Source organism: Etheostoma cragini, chromosome 16 (genome assembly GCF_013103735.1).
Source record: "Etheostoma cragini isolate CJK2018 chromosome 16, CSU_Ecrag_1.0, whole genome shotgun sequence".
Taxonomy (NCBI): domain Eukaryota; kingdom Metazoa; phylum Chordata; class Actinopteri; order Perciformes; family Percidae; genus Etheostoma; species Etheostoma cragini.
Genome location: NC_048422.1, coordinates 11,461,073 through 11,482,045, shown reverse-complemented (window position 1 = coordinate 11,482,045; position 20,973 = coordinate 11,461,073). Strand labels below are relative to the sequence as shown.

At 41.3% G+C, this 20,973-nt stretch overlaps 1 protein-coding gene across 15 annotated transcripts in view; it reads left to right on the top strand.

Moving 5' to 3' along the window:
- si:ch73-287m6.1 (RIMS-binding protein 2) overlaps positions 1-20,973 on the top strand; it is a 62,180-nt gene that overhangs the window by 32,404 nt on the left and 8,803 nt on the right. For 11 of the 15 annotated variants that reach the window (XM_034895977.1, XM_034895976.1, XM_034895983.1 and 8 more), the window contains 13 exons: positions 255-344; positions 3,065-3,187; positions 6,348-6,452; positions 10,692-10,715; positions 11,347-11,551; positions 13,047-13,204; positions 14,215-14,294; positions 14,431-14,540; positions 16,575-17,393; positions 17,687-17,710; positions 18,923-19,074; positions 19,687-20,460; positions 20,583-20,738. In XM_034895977.1, coding sequence (XP_034751868.1) covers positions 255-344; positions 3,065-3,187; positions 6,348-6,452; positions 10,692-10,715; positions 11,347-11,551; positions 13,047-13,204; positions 14,215-14,294; positions 14,431-14,540; positions 16,575-17,393; positions 17,687-17,710; positions 18,923-19,074; positions 19,687-20,460; positions 20,583-20,738 — 2,820 coding nt within the window. The remainder of the gene's footprint in view (positions 1-254; positions 345-3,064; positions 3,188-6,347; positions 6,453-10,691; positions 10,716-11,346; positions 11,552-13,046; positions 13,205-14,214; positions 14,295-14,430; positions 14,541-16,574; positions 17,394-17,686; positions 17,711-18,922; positions 19,075-19,686; positions 20,461-20,582; positions 20,739-20,973) is intronic. The other 4 variants (XM_034895980.1, XM_034895991.1, XM_034895979.1 and 1 more) reach the window with 2 other exon arrangements.

The following is a 20,973-nucleotide window of genomic DNA, read 5'->3' as shown; positions in this document are numbered from 1 at the left end:
ACACACACACACACACACACACACACACACACACACACACACACACAAACAGGCATACAGACAGAGGGAGGGATCTGCACTAACCTGAGTCTTTCATCTGTCGCTTGTATAATAGTTGTTCAGATGGAGTTGCGCTGTGTGGCGTGCAAACATGATGCGGTCAGACATAAAAGTCTTTGCAAGTAGGAAGAGGATTTATGATCTTTATCAACAACACATTCAACTCTCTTTTGTTTCTCTTGGTTCCTTTTCAGAGAGCAAAGCTCCATGCTGCCTTGCAGGAGAAAAATCATCTGAACCTTGAGCTGATCAACCTCCACCTGAAGACATCCAAGTATGACCAGGTATGGCATTCACACATGGCAGCGTACAAGCAAGGACTCACACGTGATGATGATCAATGGTCAACCAGGCTATAATCAATGGTAAAATATAATTCTATCTTTATTTCACTACCAGTGATACAGGGGATATGTAGCACATGCACACATGTCTTATAAATGGCTGTAACATCAGTCTTATGTTATGTTCTGTGATCCATCTCTGCCGATCAGTACACCTGCATCATGTTATCGTGTGTTACCTCTTCACATTCTTTATATTGCCTCTTCTCACACACAGGATGTATACATGTGCTATTATTGTCATGTCTTCCATTTTATACACACACACACACACTCATACACACACAGACACGCACACATCATTGCTATGTCGTCTCTCCCATTATTGTGTCTTTGCTGGCACAGTCAGCCAGAGTCTTCACACATGCATATACATAAACAGGCACACATACCCAGACGGAGACTGTCTGTGATGGTAGGCAATTAGCTATTCTGGCGCTAATAGTGACTTTCACAGAGGGGGCAGATTTGACACGTGTCCAGGGACTCAGCTCAGAGCTTTTGCTTCACCGTGCCACGCAAAAAGATGCAATCTGTGCACTGACAAGGTGGGCAGAGAGATGAAATGGAAGTGGGGCAAAACATGTGTCCAGTCCCGCCAGATGACACAGTATCAATGAGTGTGACCAGCTTGTAAGGGCAATCCTGGGCAAAGACATAAGCACCATGTGGTGGACTGTTCATAGAGAGAAAATGAAGGGATGAAAGAGGGAAAAGAGAGACAGTATATGAGAGTGAAAAAGGAAGAAAGGAGAAACATGAGTATTCGTCATAATTGAACTATTAACAATAAACTGTAGATATAGGAAACATATATTTGTAATCACAGTATTTATTGTGGGGCTCCGCTTGGACTCAATGTTCATGTTATTGTGTCCACCCCTATATAGACTCGCCAATGGTGCGTCACGGTGTTGTGTGTTAACTTTGACAGTGATTTCAATTTTGGAAGAAATACTTTAATATTACTGATTTGAATAGCACAGCGAAGGACATAACATATACCTAACTTAGATTAGAATGAAGACACTGAAATACTAAAACATGGTTTTATTACCAGACCACTGTTTTAATATTTCATTTTATGTCTTGCTCTATTCTGTGCTTATATTGTGTTTTAGTTTTTTTACTCACCTGATTTAATTACGATATGAAGCATCTTTTGGGTATTAAGATGAATGCTTGAAAACGACGTCCTTTAGCTCAGATGGTATTTCAACTCTAGTCATGAATTACCCAATATAAATGAACTCCTTTTCTTTTCTGCAACAGTCTAGTTCTATGCACTTTGAGCAAGCTTATCTATTGTACACTCATCACTTTTGCTAGTTAATGAGATGATTGGTGTTTGGCTGAGGGATGGTTGTGCGATCCTATGAGGCCACCTTTAGAGAAACCAGCTTAGCTCAAGGCCTCTGAATGATGGAAAAACGAAAGGCAAAACGCTCAAGTCAGCAGCTCTGTCTCATCAAGGCTAAATTGAAATGTGCTGATTAATTTCTCTTCAGACTGTGAACTCCCAATCAACCCTCCAGCAAAAAAGAGAAAAGAACAGTCTCTATTCATAAATGCAAAAAGTAGGTCTACTGGCAGAACAAACCTTACAACAGTTGCATCCGCTTTTCCTTCTCAAATAAAAAAACAGAATAATGGGTAAAGGTCTTTTCTTTACGGTGCTGTATTGCCCACTGTCTATTACCAAGTTAGCGTCACCGGGAGGTAGTTGCGATGAATGTCTTGCTCAGACAGAAAATCATTCATTCACAATTAGAGAATACGTTACAGATGCATCGTTGCATTTTGAAGTGTTGCATACGGTAACTTAGCCTACTTAGGATGTATTGGGATTCCTAAGCTAAACCTTGTGATGTTATCACTGTCACTGTTTCACAGCCAAAGCATTAAGAGTTTGTTGTAGCAACCAACATAATAATATACCATCAATATAACACATTTCATGAAACCCACGGACGGTTGATACAAGGTAGGGGGACAAGGGAAAAGAAAATAGTAGGCCAACGCAAACATGGATAAAAAATAAATGAAACCAGGCACCAAATGGAAGCAGGACATAATTAATTGTAGGCTGCTGACAACCACATTGTAAAAGTTATTAAAGTTATTTGATTAATGAAATAGACATATTACATACCGGAGGGACAATCTGGGATGGGTTTTCCATCATTTCCATCACAATTCCATAACTGTCTCCATCCATTGAAAGCCCGACTGAGATTGACTTGGGTTTTCCGCCGAAATCTGTGACCCGTCATAATGTTACTGTAGACCTGGTCTACCTGCCGTAAATCATTTTGTGACTTCGCCGGACCCGGGCAAAGGCTTTAATAAAAACCATGTCAAATTGCATTATTTTTACTGTTAGTTTCATTTGCTGTTACAGGTCATTATGATCATCAGATGTGAAAATACACAGTTTCAGTAACATTTCAAAGTTACATAGGGTTACTTATAAGTTAAAAAACAGGGAGGAAAGGAAGGTGTTTTCCTCACTGAGTTGTGTCTCTCTTTTTGCCTGTGTCCCCACTTTTTTATGACCGTTTACATCCGTGTTGTTTATAATCCTGTTAACTTTCTCTTGCTCTTTTAAAAAATAAATCTTTCTCTTGTTTCTCCCTCCCTCCCTTGTTCACGTACTGTAGGTGCGATCCGACTATGACCAGCTGAGACAGAGCTTTGCTGTAGTGAGCCAGGAGAGAGACGTGGCCCAGCAGCAGAGGAGCCATCTCCAAGGCAAAGTGGAGGACCTGGAACAGGTTCTAAAAGTGAGACGCATTTAGCTGCATTTATTTTTTATTTTTGTCTTCATCCCAAATACCCTGAAATACAAATATCACTTAAGTCTTCATCGTTTAATCTTTCTATTCATACCCTTATTTCTGGGGTCTTCAATGGTTTTTAACACCAAATAGCCCTTAACTGAAAGAGAGACAGAGCAGGAACTTCCTACTACATATTGTGTAAAATGAAGTTGCATATTAAACTAAGCTTACAACAACGTCTAGGGTGGCCTAGAGCCTATATACCTTTTTTTGCATACAATACTGAGCTATTAAAATAGCCTAATAATTGTTTGCATGGTTTTATAAATCATGATTTAATGTTAAACATACACGTAGCACAGTGTATCCTTGGGATGAACTGTATTTGTGGATGGCCTTAGTGACTACCTTACCCATAGGCCAGTTAGCAGTGGGTTTTATATTTGCTAAGAATATGTTGGATTCATGTTAAGACTTCAAAAATTATCAATAATTTGGAGGCCCCCCTGCATCCACTCTGAGGACCACCCTAGGGGTGCCAAACCACCTGTTAACCACCTGTTCTGAATCTCCTCCCTCCACCAGTATTCTTCTGTGCATTCATAATTTTATTCCTTCAGTTTATATTCTTTACAAGTGACATGATAATATACATTTCCTATTTTCATTTAACGTTTGATGAAGTTTTCATACATGTACTGTACATACAATATCCTTTAACCGCTTCACATTCTGTCCTTGATTTCTCACTAACTGACAACTTCTGAGTCCTGAGTTGTCATTACTGTAGTGCTGTGGTAGTTTTAGTTACATGGCAGTAAAAACAACCCAACTCCAAATAACGTAGCAATGTCAGAAACAACTTTGAGTATTGTGGGAGAACTCAGAAAACCTGTCAGTACGAGTTTAAACTGAAGGAACTCTTGGATTACTTGAACACAGGATTCTTCTTTGCCCCCAAGGAACAAGTTTTCTTTTCTCCCCACATTTAGTGATCTGCATTTATGGATTAAATTATATAAATCAATCAACAATTTAGTTCAAGAATCGATGGTATAAATCTGGAATAGTTTCTACCTCGTCTCTTCTGTTCTTTGGTGGAGAAGACCACTGAGCAATGTCTCCCACCCTAAGTGTTTTATGCTGAGTAGGCAAGGCAAAGGAATTAGGAGATCCAAACCTGAATCCTTTGTCTTACTTTATCACCACTATTTCTATTTGTCCACTTTTTCTCCTGACATACTGTATATCTCACTACATTTCTCTAGCATTTCAACCTGCACTCATTCATCCCTCACTTCACTGGTTCTGTTCGGCTCACACTATTCATCAGATTTTGAGAGTTTTTTTCCCATCTCCCATGTGTTTGTTTTCTAAGAAAACTTTAAAAGAAAAAGTGATGCATCTCATGAGGTAAACTGTCATCTTTTTTCATCGTGTTAAGTTCTGCCAATAGTAATCAGACACAGTCTCACTGCGCCGCGAGAAGCACTCTCATTACAAATCCTCGCCTCCCTGCATCTCCTATCGATTGTCTGTTTGTCAGGATATTTGAGAGAGAAATGTACCCATCTCAGGAAAACTGACCTGCTCTCTAATACAGCAAAGAAAGGTTTGTCACTTTCTCATTGTGTATTGATTATAAAGACAAAGAGACTATTTAAAGTAAATACACTGGCCGATGTGGGCGGAGAAAGCATAGATGGAGGAGTTACAACTTTTAATTTTTAAAAAAAAAGACAGATTTGATTTAAAAACAAAAAAGGGGTTTTCAGTCAAATCTAATGAGATGCAGCACTGTCAGTCTTGGTTTTAATCTGGTAACAAAATACTTCTTGACATACAGTATATATTCTATGGGGGAATTACCACTCGAGTCAGCATGAGCCCATATTATTCTGAGCTTTTCTATCATACAAAAGGTGTGAAGGGCAAGATACATGCATAGTGGCTTTTAGATGATAAAGTTGTCACTGAAAAAACAATCTGTCCAATTAAGCTGAACTCGTAGCGGCCAGTGTAGCCTCGAGCTGCTAGCCACAAGCAGAGATGAGGAGTGAGCTAAAGAGTTCTGCTAGGATCACTTTTTTGTACTCCACAGCCCCAGATTGCTTTCATTTCACAAAGCTGTAGTCTTCCTTGAGGTTGCCTTAAGCAACATCACATAAGACAATTGATCGGACTTTGTGCAAAATGCTTAATACAACGTACTGTATGTTTCACATATACAGCAGTATTCCCCAAGGCCTGTAAATTTACTTTAATTTATAAAATGGGTGGAGTTCCTTTTTAAGTCGGATTTAAGTCCAGATGTTTTTCAGGTCAAGATCTTTTTCTTTGTTGTGTTGCACCCTCATTACACCCTAATGGCATTTTTTCACATTGTGCATCTCCTCTTGGGGCTCAAGGGCTGGAGCTGCAGGCTTGTGTACGACAGGTTGCTGGTTTAAATCCAATGTCTGTTTCTGTTTAACATGACATCACAGGGGGTTTGCTGAAAATGTAGGTGAGTATATCAAACCCTCCCTGAATATCCAAGAGTTAAAAAAAGAGTCTTAGTTTTCACTAAGACTCCAGTGACAGCCGCTCAGCCAGCCCAGTCCTCTGCAGCTTAAAACTTCTCCTTGATTATGCAAAGCAGTGGCTGCCTGCTCAGGACACCTCCAAGTCACTCCGGGAGGTAAAGAGGCTTTTCTTTTCTTTTTTCTGTTTTTGGGGAGCGAGAACACAGAGAGAGAAAACCGATGGATGTCAGAGCTTTTAAAGCTGTCTTTTCTTCTTAAGCCCACAGAAACATCTTATGGTCTTAACTCTGTTTCTGCGAGATGTGGCAGCTGGTCGTGACTCCACGGATAGATGCTGGATAGTCATGACTCGGCTAATTTGGGAGAGGGTAGATTTAGGATCAGCGTGGGTGACCATGCGTGACAGCTTTGTCTGAGTCAGTTCCGAGTGTACACTGGGTTGCATCTAATAGATATACATTGCAAATGAAATGAAAAAATCACACTGAATGACACTCTCTATTGTACTTCCACAGTGAACTCAACACTTGAGTGCTTTAGATTTCAAAATCTGATTTAAAGGAATAGTTGATTTCATCTTGCAATAACATCCTTCAACGTGTCCACATCCCCTCCCTCTCTCCGTTACCCCCCCCCAGCGTATGCACCAGGCTGTAGAGCTGAAGCAGCAGCTGCAGATAGAGCATGAGCGAGCCTTGGTGGCCCTTCACACCAAGCAGAAGGAGATCAATCAACTGCAAAAGGTATGGCCATATAAATAAAGACTAAACCAGAACATTGGTCATTGAAAGCCTATTTGTTTTTATAGTTTTGATGCAACCCTCTTTTGTCATTGATTTTGTGATTAGAGCAGTGATGAACCAAAGCTCCTCGTTCAGTAATTGATGTGTCAGTAGCCAGTTTGGGCTGAATCTCTGTCATTAAATCACTGCTACAGTATCCGAAAATAAGAAGACCTCCAAAAGATGTCGTAACATTTTTGTTAGAAATGCAGTTCCAGCACCTTTCATATTGTTTGATAGTGTGATGAAGAGCTCTCTGCCAAAAATGTTGTCTTTTTAGTTGTTGATAAATGTACACACCGTGTCAACATCTTCTTTCTCTAGCTGTTGTATTCGGTCTGGTGCCTTTTAAAGATTGGCATATATTCTTACTCTGCTTAGAAAGTAATATAAATAAGACTGCAAATATCACAAGGGACACATGGAAAGTGTTTTTGATACTTTTGAGGCTGTTTAAATGTCTATGATGTTAAATGATCTGCATTACTGATGACTTAAGTCTGGCCCAAATTTGTTGCTCTTAGATAATGCGAGTACATTTCAATATAGGAGTTTGAGAATACTGACCTCACAGTGTCTTAAATACACTCGATCACCCTGATGTTCAACATCTGAGCCAACATTTATAAGTGTTAAATTATCAACTATTTTGATTTAAACATTTTTATTTTACTGTTGCAGCCCTATTTACTGTAAATTGTTCACACAATTAAAAACAAAAATCATTTCTAAAATGTTCCTATTTAAATGTCTGATATGTAAATATTCTCAAAATACCCACAGGATTAGACCACTCGGGCTCTGACATGGTCTTAGACGAGCTGAATAGGGACTGCTTCCTCAGAAATCGGTGAGGTTTTTCAGTTGGTTGTCTCCATGTACCTGCTTATTGTCCTGTATTTGCAGTGGTGTCCGTTTAAAGAGAAACAAACAGTCCAAGAGCCACAAATACATCCGAGCAGAGGCTAAGTGAGTTGTTGTACAACTACACTAAGAGGTTTTTACTGTTGAAAACTGTGCTTTTAGTTTTGCTACCAGCCTCTACTTGGACACTAACAAACCCCAAAATAAATCTCTTACTGCTCCTCAGACCTGTGCCATTAGGATTAGGCATCTCTTCTAGTACCAGTTCTGTGATCAACCAGGGAGCCTATGCCAGGGATCTGGGTGGACAGTATGTCAGCTGTGTGCTGTCTATGTTACCTCATGGACTGTGATCACAGTGTCAGCTGCCACTGTGTGTTCCTGTGTGTTCTCTGCAAGCTCGTGTTCAAACTGACCAAGAGCATGAGGAAGCAGTACACCTGGTGGAAGTCCAGTAACATCAACAAACACAGATCTACTTCAGTGTTACCCTTCTTAAATAAAACTGAATAACTTCAGGTTGTTTCACATAGTATTAGACAGATTGGGAATTAAGGGGTACTACAATATCAACTCTCTAAAACGATGCATATCAAATCAGTGTAGCTAAAAATTCAAATTAAAAAGGAACAACACAAGGGGAAAGTAGTTATGTAAGCTTACACACAAAATATCAATTAATCAAAGCAAATGTACTTAAATTACTCTGGCTTATTGCGCCTTTGCTATGAATTCACTGTTCGTTAAGCCCTGCCCCCCTAAATTCATGTTGCTACACCTGTCATGCTTTCTATTAATTTACAAAAAATAATAAAGGAAGATATACCACTCCAAATGGTAAGTTGATTTTTAAACAACGTGTCCTTTTATTTTCAGACAGAGCTAGGCAAAAGGAGGCTTCACATTTCGAAATGGAAAAATGTAAGATTAGACTGTTCATCAAATATAACCCTGTTTGGAAGCTTAACTTACCTACTTACGTAAGAGTAATTACTTTTAGTAATGAGGATTGACTAATGTGTGACTTTGGGTGGGTTTGCTGAGGCTTACTTACGCCACATCCAGTAACATTAGCCTAAACTCTGAGAGCGTCCAGGACCCGTTTCAGCATAGTGGGGACATTAAACAGTGGAGGAGCTAGTTTTGAATGAGGCTTTTGTTTTTTTGTTTTTTATTGCTAAGATTAGCTGTTCAGGTGATGGGATTTATTGAGTGGTCAATTATGTAAAGCAATGTTTCCCAAACTTAGGGTCTGGACCCAAAATGGGTCGCAGACCCGTTTTATTGGGTTGCCAATTGGCAGAGAACAGACTGAATGCTCAGCATGACCTCAGAATGACCTCAGCATGACCTTATAATGACCTCAGAATGGCACTTTCAATAACCAAACCTAGAATACAGGAAGGAGAATAGAGTCTTTTCTGTTATTGTTTACTTTTATAATGGAATAAATACACTTGAAATACATTTGAATTCATGGTTTTGCTCCGTAAATTTGGGTCCCGGGGACACACCAATTTTCTCTTTTGGGTCCTGAGCTGAAAAAGTTTGGGAACCACTGATGTAAAGTAACTAAACTCAATGTGCTGATAAGAAGGATAAAGGTGTGAACAGGTGGAACAATAACATATTAAAGAGATGTCAATTAAGCACAGACTGCACACGTTCACACAGACCAAAGAAATGAGTCGACAATGAATGTATATTGCAGGGGTGTCATACATACGACCCGTGGGCTGGAACTGACCCGCCAAAAGGTCCAATCGGCCCAGTGGATGACTTTGCAAAGTGTGCAAAAAAACGCGGGGAAGAATTTCATTCCTATTCCAAATATACCACTTTAATCTACGACAACATCCAAGTTGTTTTTCTGTGAATTTTGAGTTTTTTATTGAAACATTACCCCTCTCTCCTGGGTCCATAACGTTATTCTTTTATCTACACTGGCCTTAGAATGCTGTCTTTGCAGAAGCAACTTGCATTTGCCGATATCAAGCTGACCTACTCTGTGGCACATAAAGTTTTGGCTTTTTCTGGAGTGGTTTAATGGTCTGGCCCATGTCAGATCAAATTAGGGCTATGTGGTCCATGAACTAAAATGAGTTTGACACCCCAGGTTTAGTGGCTTTTATGTTAAGCAGGATGAGGCAGTGAATGAGACACATACTGTAGGAACATTGTCAGGGTGCTGGCCGATGCCCTCCGTCCTGTATTCCGGTGGGGAATACATCATGGCTTAAAAATTTGAATTTAACAGACGGTACACTGGCCTCTTCCTGCCCAAAGGTACTGGAGAACAAACACTGTAAAACTGTAGTTTTTTCAATACTCCACACCACTTTGTGACTCATACTTTAGAGAAAACAAACAGTAGCTCAGCTTCTGTGTGTGCAGATAGATTTCCTACCTCTCCCTTTGTCTCCCTGAAGGTTCTCTGTACTGTTGTTGTGTAAAATATTACTCCAAACTTTCACAATAGTTGCAGACTTCATTAATCCTGCAAACCAGGCTGACCTTAAATGCTACATTCCTCTATGATCAAATCACTGACCTGCTGTGTTTTGTCACAGTCCTTAAGATGCTTGTCACTGGCTCATCTACTCTAAATTATTTTCTCATTTCACTCCAAATCCTTTAGTCACAACAGGGTGCAGTTTCCGTGAGTGTAGTTCAAGTGAGGTCCTGTTATTATCCATCTGAAGCTCTTTAATACGTTTGGTCAGAGGATTGGAAGCTCCACCGTCAAGGAGTAACTTCTCTTCTTGCAAATCCATTGAATAAATGTATTGTTTCTCTAACAGGCGTGTTTCTTGACACTAATGGGCAAACATACACTTCAACGGGAAGAAAAACATCACGCGACAGTATGTAGGCTCAAACAAGCAAACTAAGCTCTTTGTTCTGTGAAACCACAGTCCTCAATCACTTTGTGTTTGGAAGTTTCAGTTTGACAATCATAATTTGTTTTCTTTAATTAATTTTATTTTATTTCATGCTTTTTGTTGCTGTTGGGTGAAAACAAACTGCATTAACGATATTGCCTTGTCACTCTTTAAATATCTGTAAAACCCACAAATAGATGCAAAGAGTGACCAGTAGCACTGAACTCTGAAAAAATATTTAAATTACAAAATATGTAGGGAGAAGGTTTTAGCCCAACAGTGATGTTTTGTATATTTATCTGCACTGATAAATATATTTAGCATTCCTCTTTTCCTTCTTTGCATAGATTGCAATGGCATTTGTTGGTGTTTGGTTCCATCTATGTTTTTTTTTCTTTAAATATTTCTTCTGTCTTTACTTTTTTTCTGTCTCTCTCCTTTGTTGTCTTAACAGAACAATATGGACAGAATGTTTCAGGTATTTACTTTTCTCCCTGATTAGTTTCATGTGTGAATATTTAGCGAATCACTAAAGCTTTTAAAGCCTTTGGTGGTAATTTTGTGCAAATTGAGAATCCATATGTGCTCTGAGTTGAGTACTATCATACTCACTGTATCCCCGTCCATCTTTTTTAACTTCCTCTGTTATGATATCCATGTTAATGTTTTTTAATGTCTACACTGTAAGTGTGATAATCCTCTTAACTCTTTGCAGTACGCAGGCATCGTTATTGGAGTTAAACAGTTATGTATCAGCAGCTGCAGCAGTGCAGATGACTTTACACTTCCCTATGCTTTGATCAGACTGCAGTGGTTTCAAACAACATGCTGCTATACGCTGAAAAATGGCTCTTAAGGGATCCGTTTCTAATTGGCTCTGTGTTTGCTCACCATTAATAGATGAAATGTAGGCAATTCTTCAGAGAATTCATATCTGACATGTGATGAAGTATGCTTTGTGTGTATTTTCCCTCATGTTTCACTCTTTACCTCCTGCTCTTGCTCTCTCTCTCTCCCTCTCTTCCTCTTATTTGTTTCTCCCTATCTCTGTTTCTTCTCACTTCTCAGCCATGACCGTCCCTCTCTGCTCTTTTCGTTGCCTATCACAGGTCAAGGTTCATGACCTGGAGCAGAAATGCAGGTCACGGAGTGAACACTACCACAGGCTGTCCAACGAGCTGCTGAATTTCCATCTGCAACCAGATACTGTGGACATCCTAAAAATTAATCCCGTTTCCACATCCAAGATCCTTTTCTCACCAGAAAAGAAACTCTCACAAGTCATCGTTAAATTTGAATCCCAGAAAGAGACAGGTGGGTCAGTGGTCTGAGCTCAAAGCCACACTTTTATTATTATAAGTAGTAGTGCTTATGGTGATGGCTTATACTGCTTTAATTCAGATCAGATCAAGATTGCTTGATGCTGATTGTGGAACTGTGTGCTTTAAAGGGGAACAATTTTACGCATTATTTCCGGACTCAGACTGTCACTTGTTAATTTGCGTTGTAGGTAGGCTCCAGGTTTTGACAAGGAAGAAAAAGGCGTTTATTGAAAAAAGACAGTGGTTGTTTTTGAAACGCCTACTAATTTATGCAAACAAAAAGCAGTTAAATAAAGCAAAATACCAACACCAAAAATACCCAGATGTTAGAAAATTCAGTAGAAATTGACAGAATGTCCCGGACCAGTCTACCTTGCCTACTGTGTCCGACAATGCAAAGTGCTGGAACAGTCCCAACAACTTCACTTTCTAAACCGGAAACCAACTAAGCCTAACCTAGCATACTGCAAAATAAATCAATTTCATTTTCACACATCATTCTATCGATGAATGCAGTACACAGTAGTATACTGCGTTTGTTGGTTGTGTGCAGTAGGTGGTTTCAAAAACAAGCACTATGTTATCTGATGATGATTTTGATACTTTCTTTTTTGAAACTGTCCATCAGGAGTCCGAGAACGTTATAGAAGTGCAATGCTAAAATTGGTGAAGTACTTGAAAATGTTACAAAGACTATCGGGGTTGAATGGTTTCACTAATAGGGAGGTCTACCCATTCTTAAAGAAAATGAATGCATTCTAGACCATATAAGCATAACACCAAATTACATGTGATCAAAACAAAATGGATCTAATCGCCAGATGGCTCACACAACAGCTGGATCAGCTCACTCCTGACCAGAGGGGCACACCATTACTGCAGATACTGCTTAATCATGATCAATATCTTACCTAATTGATCACACACCTAATGTATGACATGAATGTGGTTTAACATATTAGTATTCCAACAACACAAAGTGCAACCTGCAGTAGATAGAGCCGTATCAGCGATGTAGATTTATACCGTCTGGCACAGACCAGAGGTCTTTGAAGTGTTGGAAATCCTGTTTTATCTTTCTCTTCACTTGAAACAAAGGGGGGACTCACTGATGCTTTTGTTCTATTGCATAATACTACTCACTCACAAATCCACAAGAACCCACTGATGTGGGACCCATGTTGTTGACTTACCTTAATTTCCTCAAGGAATTCAGTTGTTCACACTCGTTGACTGCAGTTTTCCATTTTGTAACTCCTGCGTTTTTCAAGTGTGTGTGTTTTTCTTCCCCCAAAGACCTCAGTGTTATTTAAGGACAAATGTGTTGCAGATGTGAGGTGTTGATGGGGGAGGAATAGCCTTTGCCATGAAGAGCATTTGCTGTACGCTCGCTTCAACAGGAGATCAATAGCTGTACATGAGCAGCAAATGGGGGCAGAAGAAATGACCGTTGCTCTTTATTTGCTATGGAAATCAATGTCTCCCAGGCGATGAGAGCGCGGCACACACGCCGCTACTGACCTCCCGGTTCTTGCCCTGCACACCACAGACTGGAGACAGAGAAAGACCAGAACTGCTGTCTGTCAAATCCAGCACCGTGACAACAGACGGCCCCAGAAGCCCTCGACAGCGGACCCCCTCAGAGGTGGGTCTGAGTGACACCACAGTCACATTAATGCTTGTGTAACTTATCAAGGTAGTTTTAAGTTTCCTCTGTTCTCACCAATAACACGATTAGGTTGATTTCTACAGACATGTATTTAAACTTTAAGGGTAACTAGCGTTTTATTCAACCTGGACCCTATTTTCCTATTTTTTGTGTGCAAGTAACGGATAGGAACAACAATCTTCTAAACGTACCCAGTATTAGGCGTGAACGCTGTAACTGGCAGCCACAGACTGAGCAAAATGTGGGGGAAATGTGCATTGTCAATTTGGTCCACTAAAAGGGCCTTTTTTGCCACTGAAAGGCTCAGATTATTATTCTAGGTGTCTGACAACATTACAGAAAGGATCCCTACAGAGAGGCATTTTTAAAACCTCTTCAAGACCTTTCTGTTTAACTTAACAAAGCTCTGAGTTCACTAGCACCAAACCCAAGACCCTATTTACTTTTAGCATGTATATTTTCACATGTAAATTGAAAAAGAAAAATTTGTATTGTTGGAAACCAGAACAACAGGCCTAAACTCTTTTTTTATAGTTACATTTATAGTTTAATTTTGTTTCTGTCGACTTTGAATGAAGTCTGGTGGCTTTAGCAAAACGCAATTTCATGGATTGTTTTTATGTTAAACAAAGGCTCTTACTCTTTAACAGAAAGGCCGACCTCCTTAAAAATCCTTTTCATAATGCTGTCAGACACTTAGAATATTAATCTGAGCTTGTCAGTGGCAGAAAAACCCTTTTGTGAACGTAAATACAAGCTGTTGCCCTATTAACTTACATTGTAGCTTGTTTCGCGGTCTTGCTTAATACTGGACTAAAGTCAAAGATTGTTGTTCTCATCAGTAACTTAGACATAAAACAATGCGTTCCTAGGGTCCAGGTTTTAAAAAAATAAAAACGTTAGTTACCCTTTAATAGCTTACTTTGCTTACTCTTGGGTTGAATCTTAATAACGAATAGGAGGTTAATGACATTTTTCATCTATAGATGGAGGATGAGGCGAGCCCATCACCCAGGTCTAAGCCTCGCTACACTGGCCAGGTCCGCCTTTGCACTGCCCGATACAGGTAAATGAGATCAGTTTTAGGAATCTGTTGATTTTATTGCACATAATCATTTAAACTTTAAAAAAATGTACAAATGATTGGAAAAATAAAAGCTGCAGTAGTGAAAGCTCAAAAAAACTTGATCTTCTCCTTTCAGTTATAACCCTTATGATGGACCAAACGAGCATCCTGAGGCAGAACTCCCCCTTGTGGCTGGAAAATATCTGTACGTGTACGGAAACATGGATGACGACGGCTTCTATCAAGGTAAGAAGTGAAACAAGACTCCAAGATGACATGGAAAATTAAGTGTCATTTCTTACTAGGCAAGTCAAGCTTTGGCAGGTATTTAACTGACAAATGTCTAAAGCAAATATTGTAGTCTAAAGAACAGAGGTTACAGTACAGTATCCTTTCTTGCTTTTCTGGTCTGTGATTTAAGCCCAAGTTCCTGTCTGCTGCTGTAGCAGAGAACCATTGACAGTCTCAACAAGCATGTGCATCATCAAGTATTAATTATCTCACAATGAGACAAAATGCCAAGATGTGTGTGTGTGTGTCAGCTCACAGTTATCCCCCAATAAATTTGTTCTATTTACAGTGTTCTATTTGGCATCTAAATTCCCTCGACATCCTTTTAAAATTACCACATCATACAGTGTACTGTACATTGTGGGTATATACAGTAGATCTTGTATATGTACAATGACATCTATTGCAAGCTTGCATCATAATTAAAAAAGAATAAAATGCTGACGCAGTCATCGTTGTTAACACTGCTACAAACGTGGCTCTTCTTAGGTTACTTTTACTCAGCATTTGTCACCTTCATAATGTTTATGGCACATCCGTGCTGGTTGTTTTCACCCTGCGACCTGATCTCCTCTTCATCAGTGCAGTGTATGTGGGTCTGGCTCATGTTGCCATGCCTTTTAAGACTGTGGGATATCTGTGGGATGTCTGTTTCCTGGCCAGGGACTCCAGACCTGAATTAGCTTATAGCTAAGTCTGTTAAAGCTTTTAAACTGTCCCTGTTTAAAAATATTAATAAATAAACAGTAAGTAGAACACAAAGACTTTTGCGGTTTTCTTTTGACTGATCCACCTTTAGTTTAGGCACAGGTTATTGTGTTGTTTTTAAGCTGCTCTGCTTTGAAAGCTCACATATTAAAGTTGTCAGAACAGAATTAACCAGTTGACATTCAACGCTTCTTCAAAGTTAGTCATTTTCTTAATAGGTGATTATTTTGGCTACAATTGTATGCAAGTATGCTCTGTGTCGGTGCACCAGTGTCACCAAGAAAAAAAAAATCCTTTTATTTACTGGTGATTTATTTAACTGGTGATTGGAATGATTTGCTGTCTAATCTCTTTAGAGTTATGAAGGCTTCTCCATCAGAGGCAATCCTAATCCTCCTGACTAGCAATCTTGCAGACATCGCAGCCCGCTACAGACACAGTAGTACTCAGCTGCAGTGATTCATTAGCTGTGGGCGGTAAGATTGCATGGCATCGTGGAGGAGCCTTGTATTTAACACGCAGGAGGGAGACTTGAAGGCTTTAAACAAAGCTGTTGTCAAGATGGGACCTCGGTCCCTTTTTAGGTTGATGACTAATCCAGCAAGGCTCAGCTAAATCATCAGCACTAACAAACAACACACACACACACACACACACACACACACACACACACACAATCTTACAGTTTCCGTGGAGAAAGGGATTGAAGGACAGGATGATTGAGATTTTTTTAAAGACAAACTTCTTCCCTTTGGGAAAGAAACTACAGTGCAAGTCTAAGCTGGTGTTTTTTGTGCTTTGACCGCTGCAACTACTTACATGCTCAGGGGTGTTCCTGGAAATGTTCAAAATGCACAGCAAAGCTAAAGTTCAAGTTCTTTGAAATAATGAAATGTTTCTTAGTCCTGCATTTACTGGAGTACTAAAGATAACATCAGTGAAGCCATGGTAAATCGTACATCTTAGGAATAGTACATACTGTACGTTTACATACCGAATCTTCCACCTCTCACTCACTCACTGACTCATTCCCACCTTACAATGAAAGTAGCTCTCACTGACTATTAAGTGTATTTAAGTCACAACTGTCTTTGTCTTGTAAGGAGCTTCTAGCGAAACCTAATTTTAACATTTGCATGAGGCATCACTGAGGAACTGCTGTGCTTTCCTATAAAGACATTTTTTAAAGGGTAGCATTTGCAGGCATTAGACTTTTTGTTCTTCAACATGAAAAAGAAGAACAAGACACTACATCTGCCTCTCTTTGTCTCTCTTTAACAGGGGAGCTGCTAGATGGTCAGCGAGGACTTGTTCCGTCCAACTTTGTGGCGTTTGTCCAGGACAAGGAAAAGCTAGCGATTCAGTCTGGTGAGGGAGGAGAAGACCTGGGGCCACTGGACCATATGCCCCTGGCCTTGATGGCAGTGGATGGAGGCGCCTCACAGGATGGTCTCCTGGGCTCATCCAACGCCTTGGTTCCCTGTAGCAATGGGACAGGGGGGCCCCTGGACCCTGAGGACCTGGCTGAAGACGTTGTGCCTTATCCCCGAAAGATCAACTTGATCAAGCAGCTGGCACGGAGCGTCATTGTGGCCTGGGAGCCTCCACTAGTGCCTTTGGGCTGGGGGAACATCTCTGGCTACAACGTGTTAGTCGACGGGGAGCTTCGTGCCAGTATAGCGTACGGTGGCCGGACCAAGTGTTTGCTGGAGAAGCTGGACTTGGACGGCTGCGTTCATCGTGTGTCAGTGCAGAGTGTCACGGACCGGGGTCTCTCAGATGAGCTGCGCTGCACCTTGCTGGTGGGAGCCAATGTGGTGGTGGCGCCATGCGGCCTTCGGGTGGACGACATCCAGCGTGACACTGCTGAGCTCTCCTGGTTGCCTAGCAACAGTAACTATGGTCACACTGTGTTCTTGGACGGGGTAGAGCATGCAGTTGTAAAGCCAGGAAGGTATATACTACGCTTTATCAACCTGAAGCCCCTGACAGTATACAAAGTGACAGTGGTGGCACAGCCGCACCAGGTGCCATGGCAACTGCCTCTGGAGCAGAGAGAGAGGAAAGAAGCCGGTGTGGAGTTCTGCACTCAGGCTGCAGGTCAGCAAAGCTCATTTCTATACATAGATATACAGTATCAATTATATATGCAGAGCTCCATACCCGACACTTGTCAGTATTTCTTTCATGATTGCGCTTTACAAATTTTAAACAATGTTGGAGACAGATAGAGATGACAGACTTCTACTATTCTACTGTTTGTTTCAGTTTACTGTAATGACAGCTCAAATATGTAATGCCATATCAATGTTAGGGTTATTGTACTGTGTTGTAGAAGAGTACGGTACACCATTGTCTTACTATGCCGTTGTTGTGTATTGTATTTTGTCTAGGTCCACCACCATATTGCAGAACAGGTCAGAATGAAACATCAGTCCTGGGCTGGGTTTCCCAAATGTCTGAGCACTAAATGATTTTCTTCTATTGTAAACCAATGGGCAGAGATGACATTAGTGCTGTGATACTTTTGGAAGAAGGCCTTAGTCATGATGTTGGGAAGGAATATGACATATTGTTCAATATGATCAATCAATAAGGGGATCTGGGCAACATGGCATTCACTGAACACAATGCGGCCATTTGTGTATCTATTTGGAATTTAAATATTGTCGAAAAAACAAATACATTCAAATGCAATGTTGCCCAACTTTTCTTACTGCACTGAGCACATCACTAATTGCAGAGCAGTCATGCCTCGCGAGATATGATCAGTTATTATTCAGATGAGTCATTTCCTCAGCAAATAGCCTAGCCTGTAGAAACCAGTGCTATAAAGCAGTGCCCCTCCACTGCTCACTGGAATGACCATTTTGTATGAGTGTGCATTTGCCTCTGCTTGAATGCAGTTGTGCATGTTTTATCCAGTGATACAGGAGAATGGAAGAGAAAGAATTGGCTGATCAGTCTCTCTGGATTGTGTCCTGCATGCGGAGACAAGCGCTTCCCTCAAGAGGCCCAGGAGCCCACTTTGTCTTCTTTTACCTTCAGTTTTTCTCCTCCCATAACATAGAGTTATGGGACAGTGCTAGAACAGAGGAATACACACATAATTGTTCATATTTGGTTTTGTAAAAATATGACTACACTAAGAGAATTTCACATTAATTTGAAATTGAAATTTGATTATGGGGTATCTTAGATTATGTCATTGTGATGACCTGATGACATGATTACCTGATCATTTAGTTAAATTAAATTTTATAAACACAGCATACAGCAACTTTGGAATGTCCACCACTGACATTGTCACATTATCACAAGTGTCCGCATGAACTGTGTATATCTACAAAGTACAAAAGAGGTGTTTTGTCATTCTTTCACAAATTGAAATATGCAAAAATAAATGAACCCAGTTTGTTGTTTCTTGAATCCTCACTCCCACCACACCCCCCACCCTCCGTCCCCTGTTGTATGTGGACATTTTTATGCATGTTGTGTGTGTCAATTTGTGCATTTGATGAATGCTTCAACCTCTTTCCTCCTGTTTGTCTATTAGTGATATTAAAACAGTAAATATCTAGCATAACATTTTTAATAAAAAAACAAATATCTGTTCTCTCCCCTCCCAGGCCCTCCCCAGCCTCCCCAGGATGTACAGGTGCTGTGTGGGCAGGCTCCAGGGGTCCTACAGGTCCGCTGGAAGCCCCCCATGCTCTCTCCCATGGGCACATCCAATGGGGCAAATGTCGTTGGCTATGCAGTCTGCACTAAAGGACAGAGGGTGAGTTAGCAAGTGTTCGTATTACCGACCAGTACTATATCCTCTCTTAAAAGGTAACGTGAGGGGCTTATCTTGGGTTAAAGGCATCACCCATGGTTAGAGGAAAAATTAAGGACATTGTACAGTATCATGCATAGTACCGTTGGACCGGTTTGTGGAGAATTCACAAGTATATTGGATCCATATTTTAAATGCCCACATACAGTACACAGACACAGGATGTACACCAGTGTGTGAGCTGATTAATCATAATTAGTCCAGTTGAAACATGAGCACCTACATCACAGATAGGGTGGTAATAGCCTTTATCTTGTGTTAAGCATTGTGTCATCAGTGCCCTCAGCGCACACAGCAGTGCCACCTACTTGTGATTTATGTTCAGTGCAAGACTCTCAATATCAATCCTTTCGGAAAGGTCTCTCACTCCCTCTGGTGACTGTCAAAGTAAATCAACACAGTATGTTGAAACTTTGACAGCACAATGTTTTCTGCCTTATTATGTATCATGGAGTCTTAGGGTGGCACTAAAGGATAAAGTTGTGTCAGTTGTTAAAAAGAATCGTGCAGCTTCTGTTGATGTCACCTTTTAATTTTCTCTTTTTTCAAATCCAGATAGCTGAGGTGTTGTTCCCAATGGCAGACTATGTTACTGTCGAGCTGACAAGGATTCAGTGCCTGGAGGCCAGGGAAGTCATCGTCAGGACGCTATCAGTGCAGGGAGAATCCCAGGACTCCCAAGTTGCCGTCATTCCAAACAACCTCCTTGTGCCTCTACCTGCTCTGCCCCTGCCACCGCCAATGCACCCCCACGCAGGCCCCCCTCCGCACTCACATGCTCAACCCCACCTCCAATCCCCTCACCATCCTCATGCCACACCCCAACTTCCTGCTCCACCCCAGGCACACGGACAACCTCTCCAACCCCATGCTCCTCACCCTCAACCCCATCCCAGAAATCCCCACCCAGGTGGACCCCAGCAACCCCGGCTTCGACCCCCACGTCCTCAGCCCTTACACCTTCAGCCTCACCCTTCCCAACAAGGTCCCAGGCCCCAGCACCAACTGCCTCTGATACCCCACCCCCATCACCACCCTATACCTCAGAGACCAGTATGTGCCAGAGACCTGGATGCCAAAGAGCATGCGGCTCACCAAGGGGGAGCTTTTCCTCCTGGCCAGCCTGGCTGGGACCCCACACGCTCCCCCTCTTCCCAGCCTCCTGTGCCCATGCAAGGCCACACCCTTGAGGCCCCTCCCCCTGCCAATCCACGCTCCCCCTCCCCCCAGAGGATTCTTCCACAGCCTCGAGGCACACTTATCCCGGACACAGTGGCCAAAGCCATTGCCCGAGAAGCAGCGCAAAGGGTGGCAGCAGAAAGTGGCAAGGTCTGATGATAATTTCTATGACTGTCGGTATATTTACAACATAAAGGCAGATTGCATTGTCAAACTAGTAAAAGTTTGTGTCTCTGTTACTCAATAACCTCACTTTTCATGCATGTTTTCAGGGGGAAAGGAGGCAGGGCCGATACGGAGAACAGGGTCGTTCGTTTCACCAGCATCACTCTGATGAGGAAGAGGAAGACGAAGAAGGGTTTGCAGGCAGCCGTCGGAGAGGACCCTCAGTTGATGAGTTCCTCAGAGGCTCTGAGCTTGGGAGGCCGGTAAGAACAACGTGATAAGTGATGAATCTTTTTTACCTTCTTTGGTCCCAATGTTGTTTCAATGGACAACCTCTTACGTGTGTGTATGTTGGACGTGTGTGTGCATGCATGTTTGGGAGGTTGCATGCATTCACTCCTTTGCCCGTGTCTCTGTGTGTACATGTGCGTGTGTTTGCCCATCCATGTGTGTTTGGTGCGTGCATGTCTGTATGTATGTATGTGGACTTAAACAAAT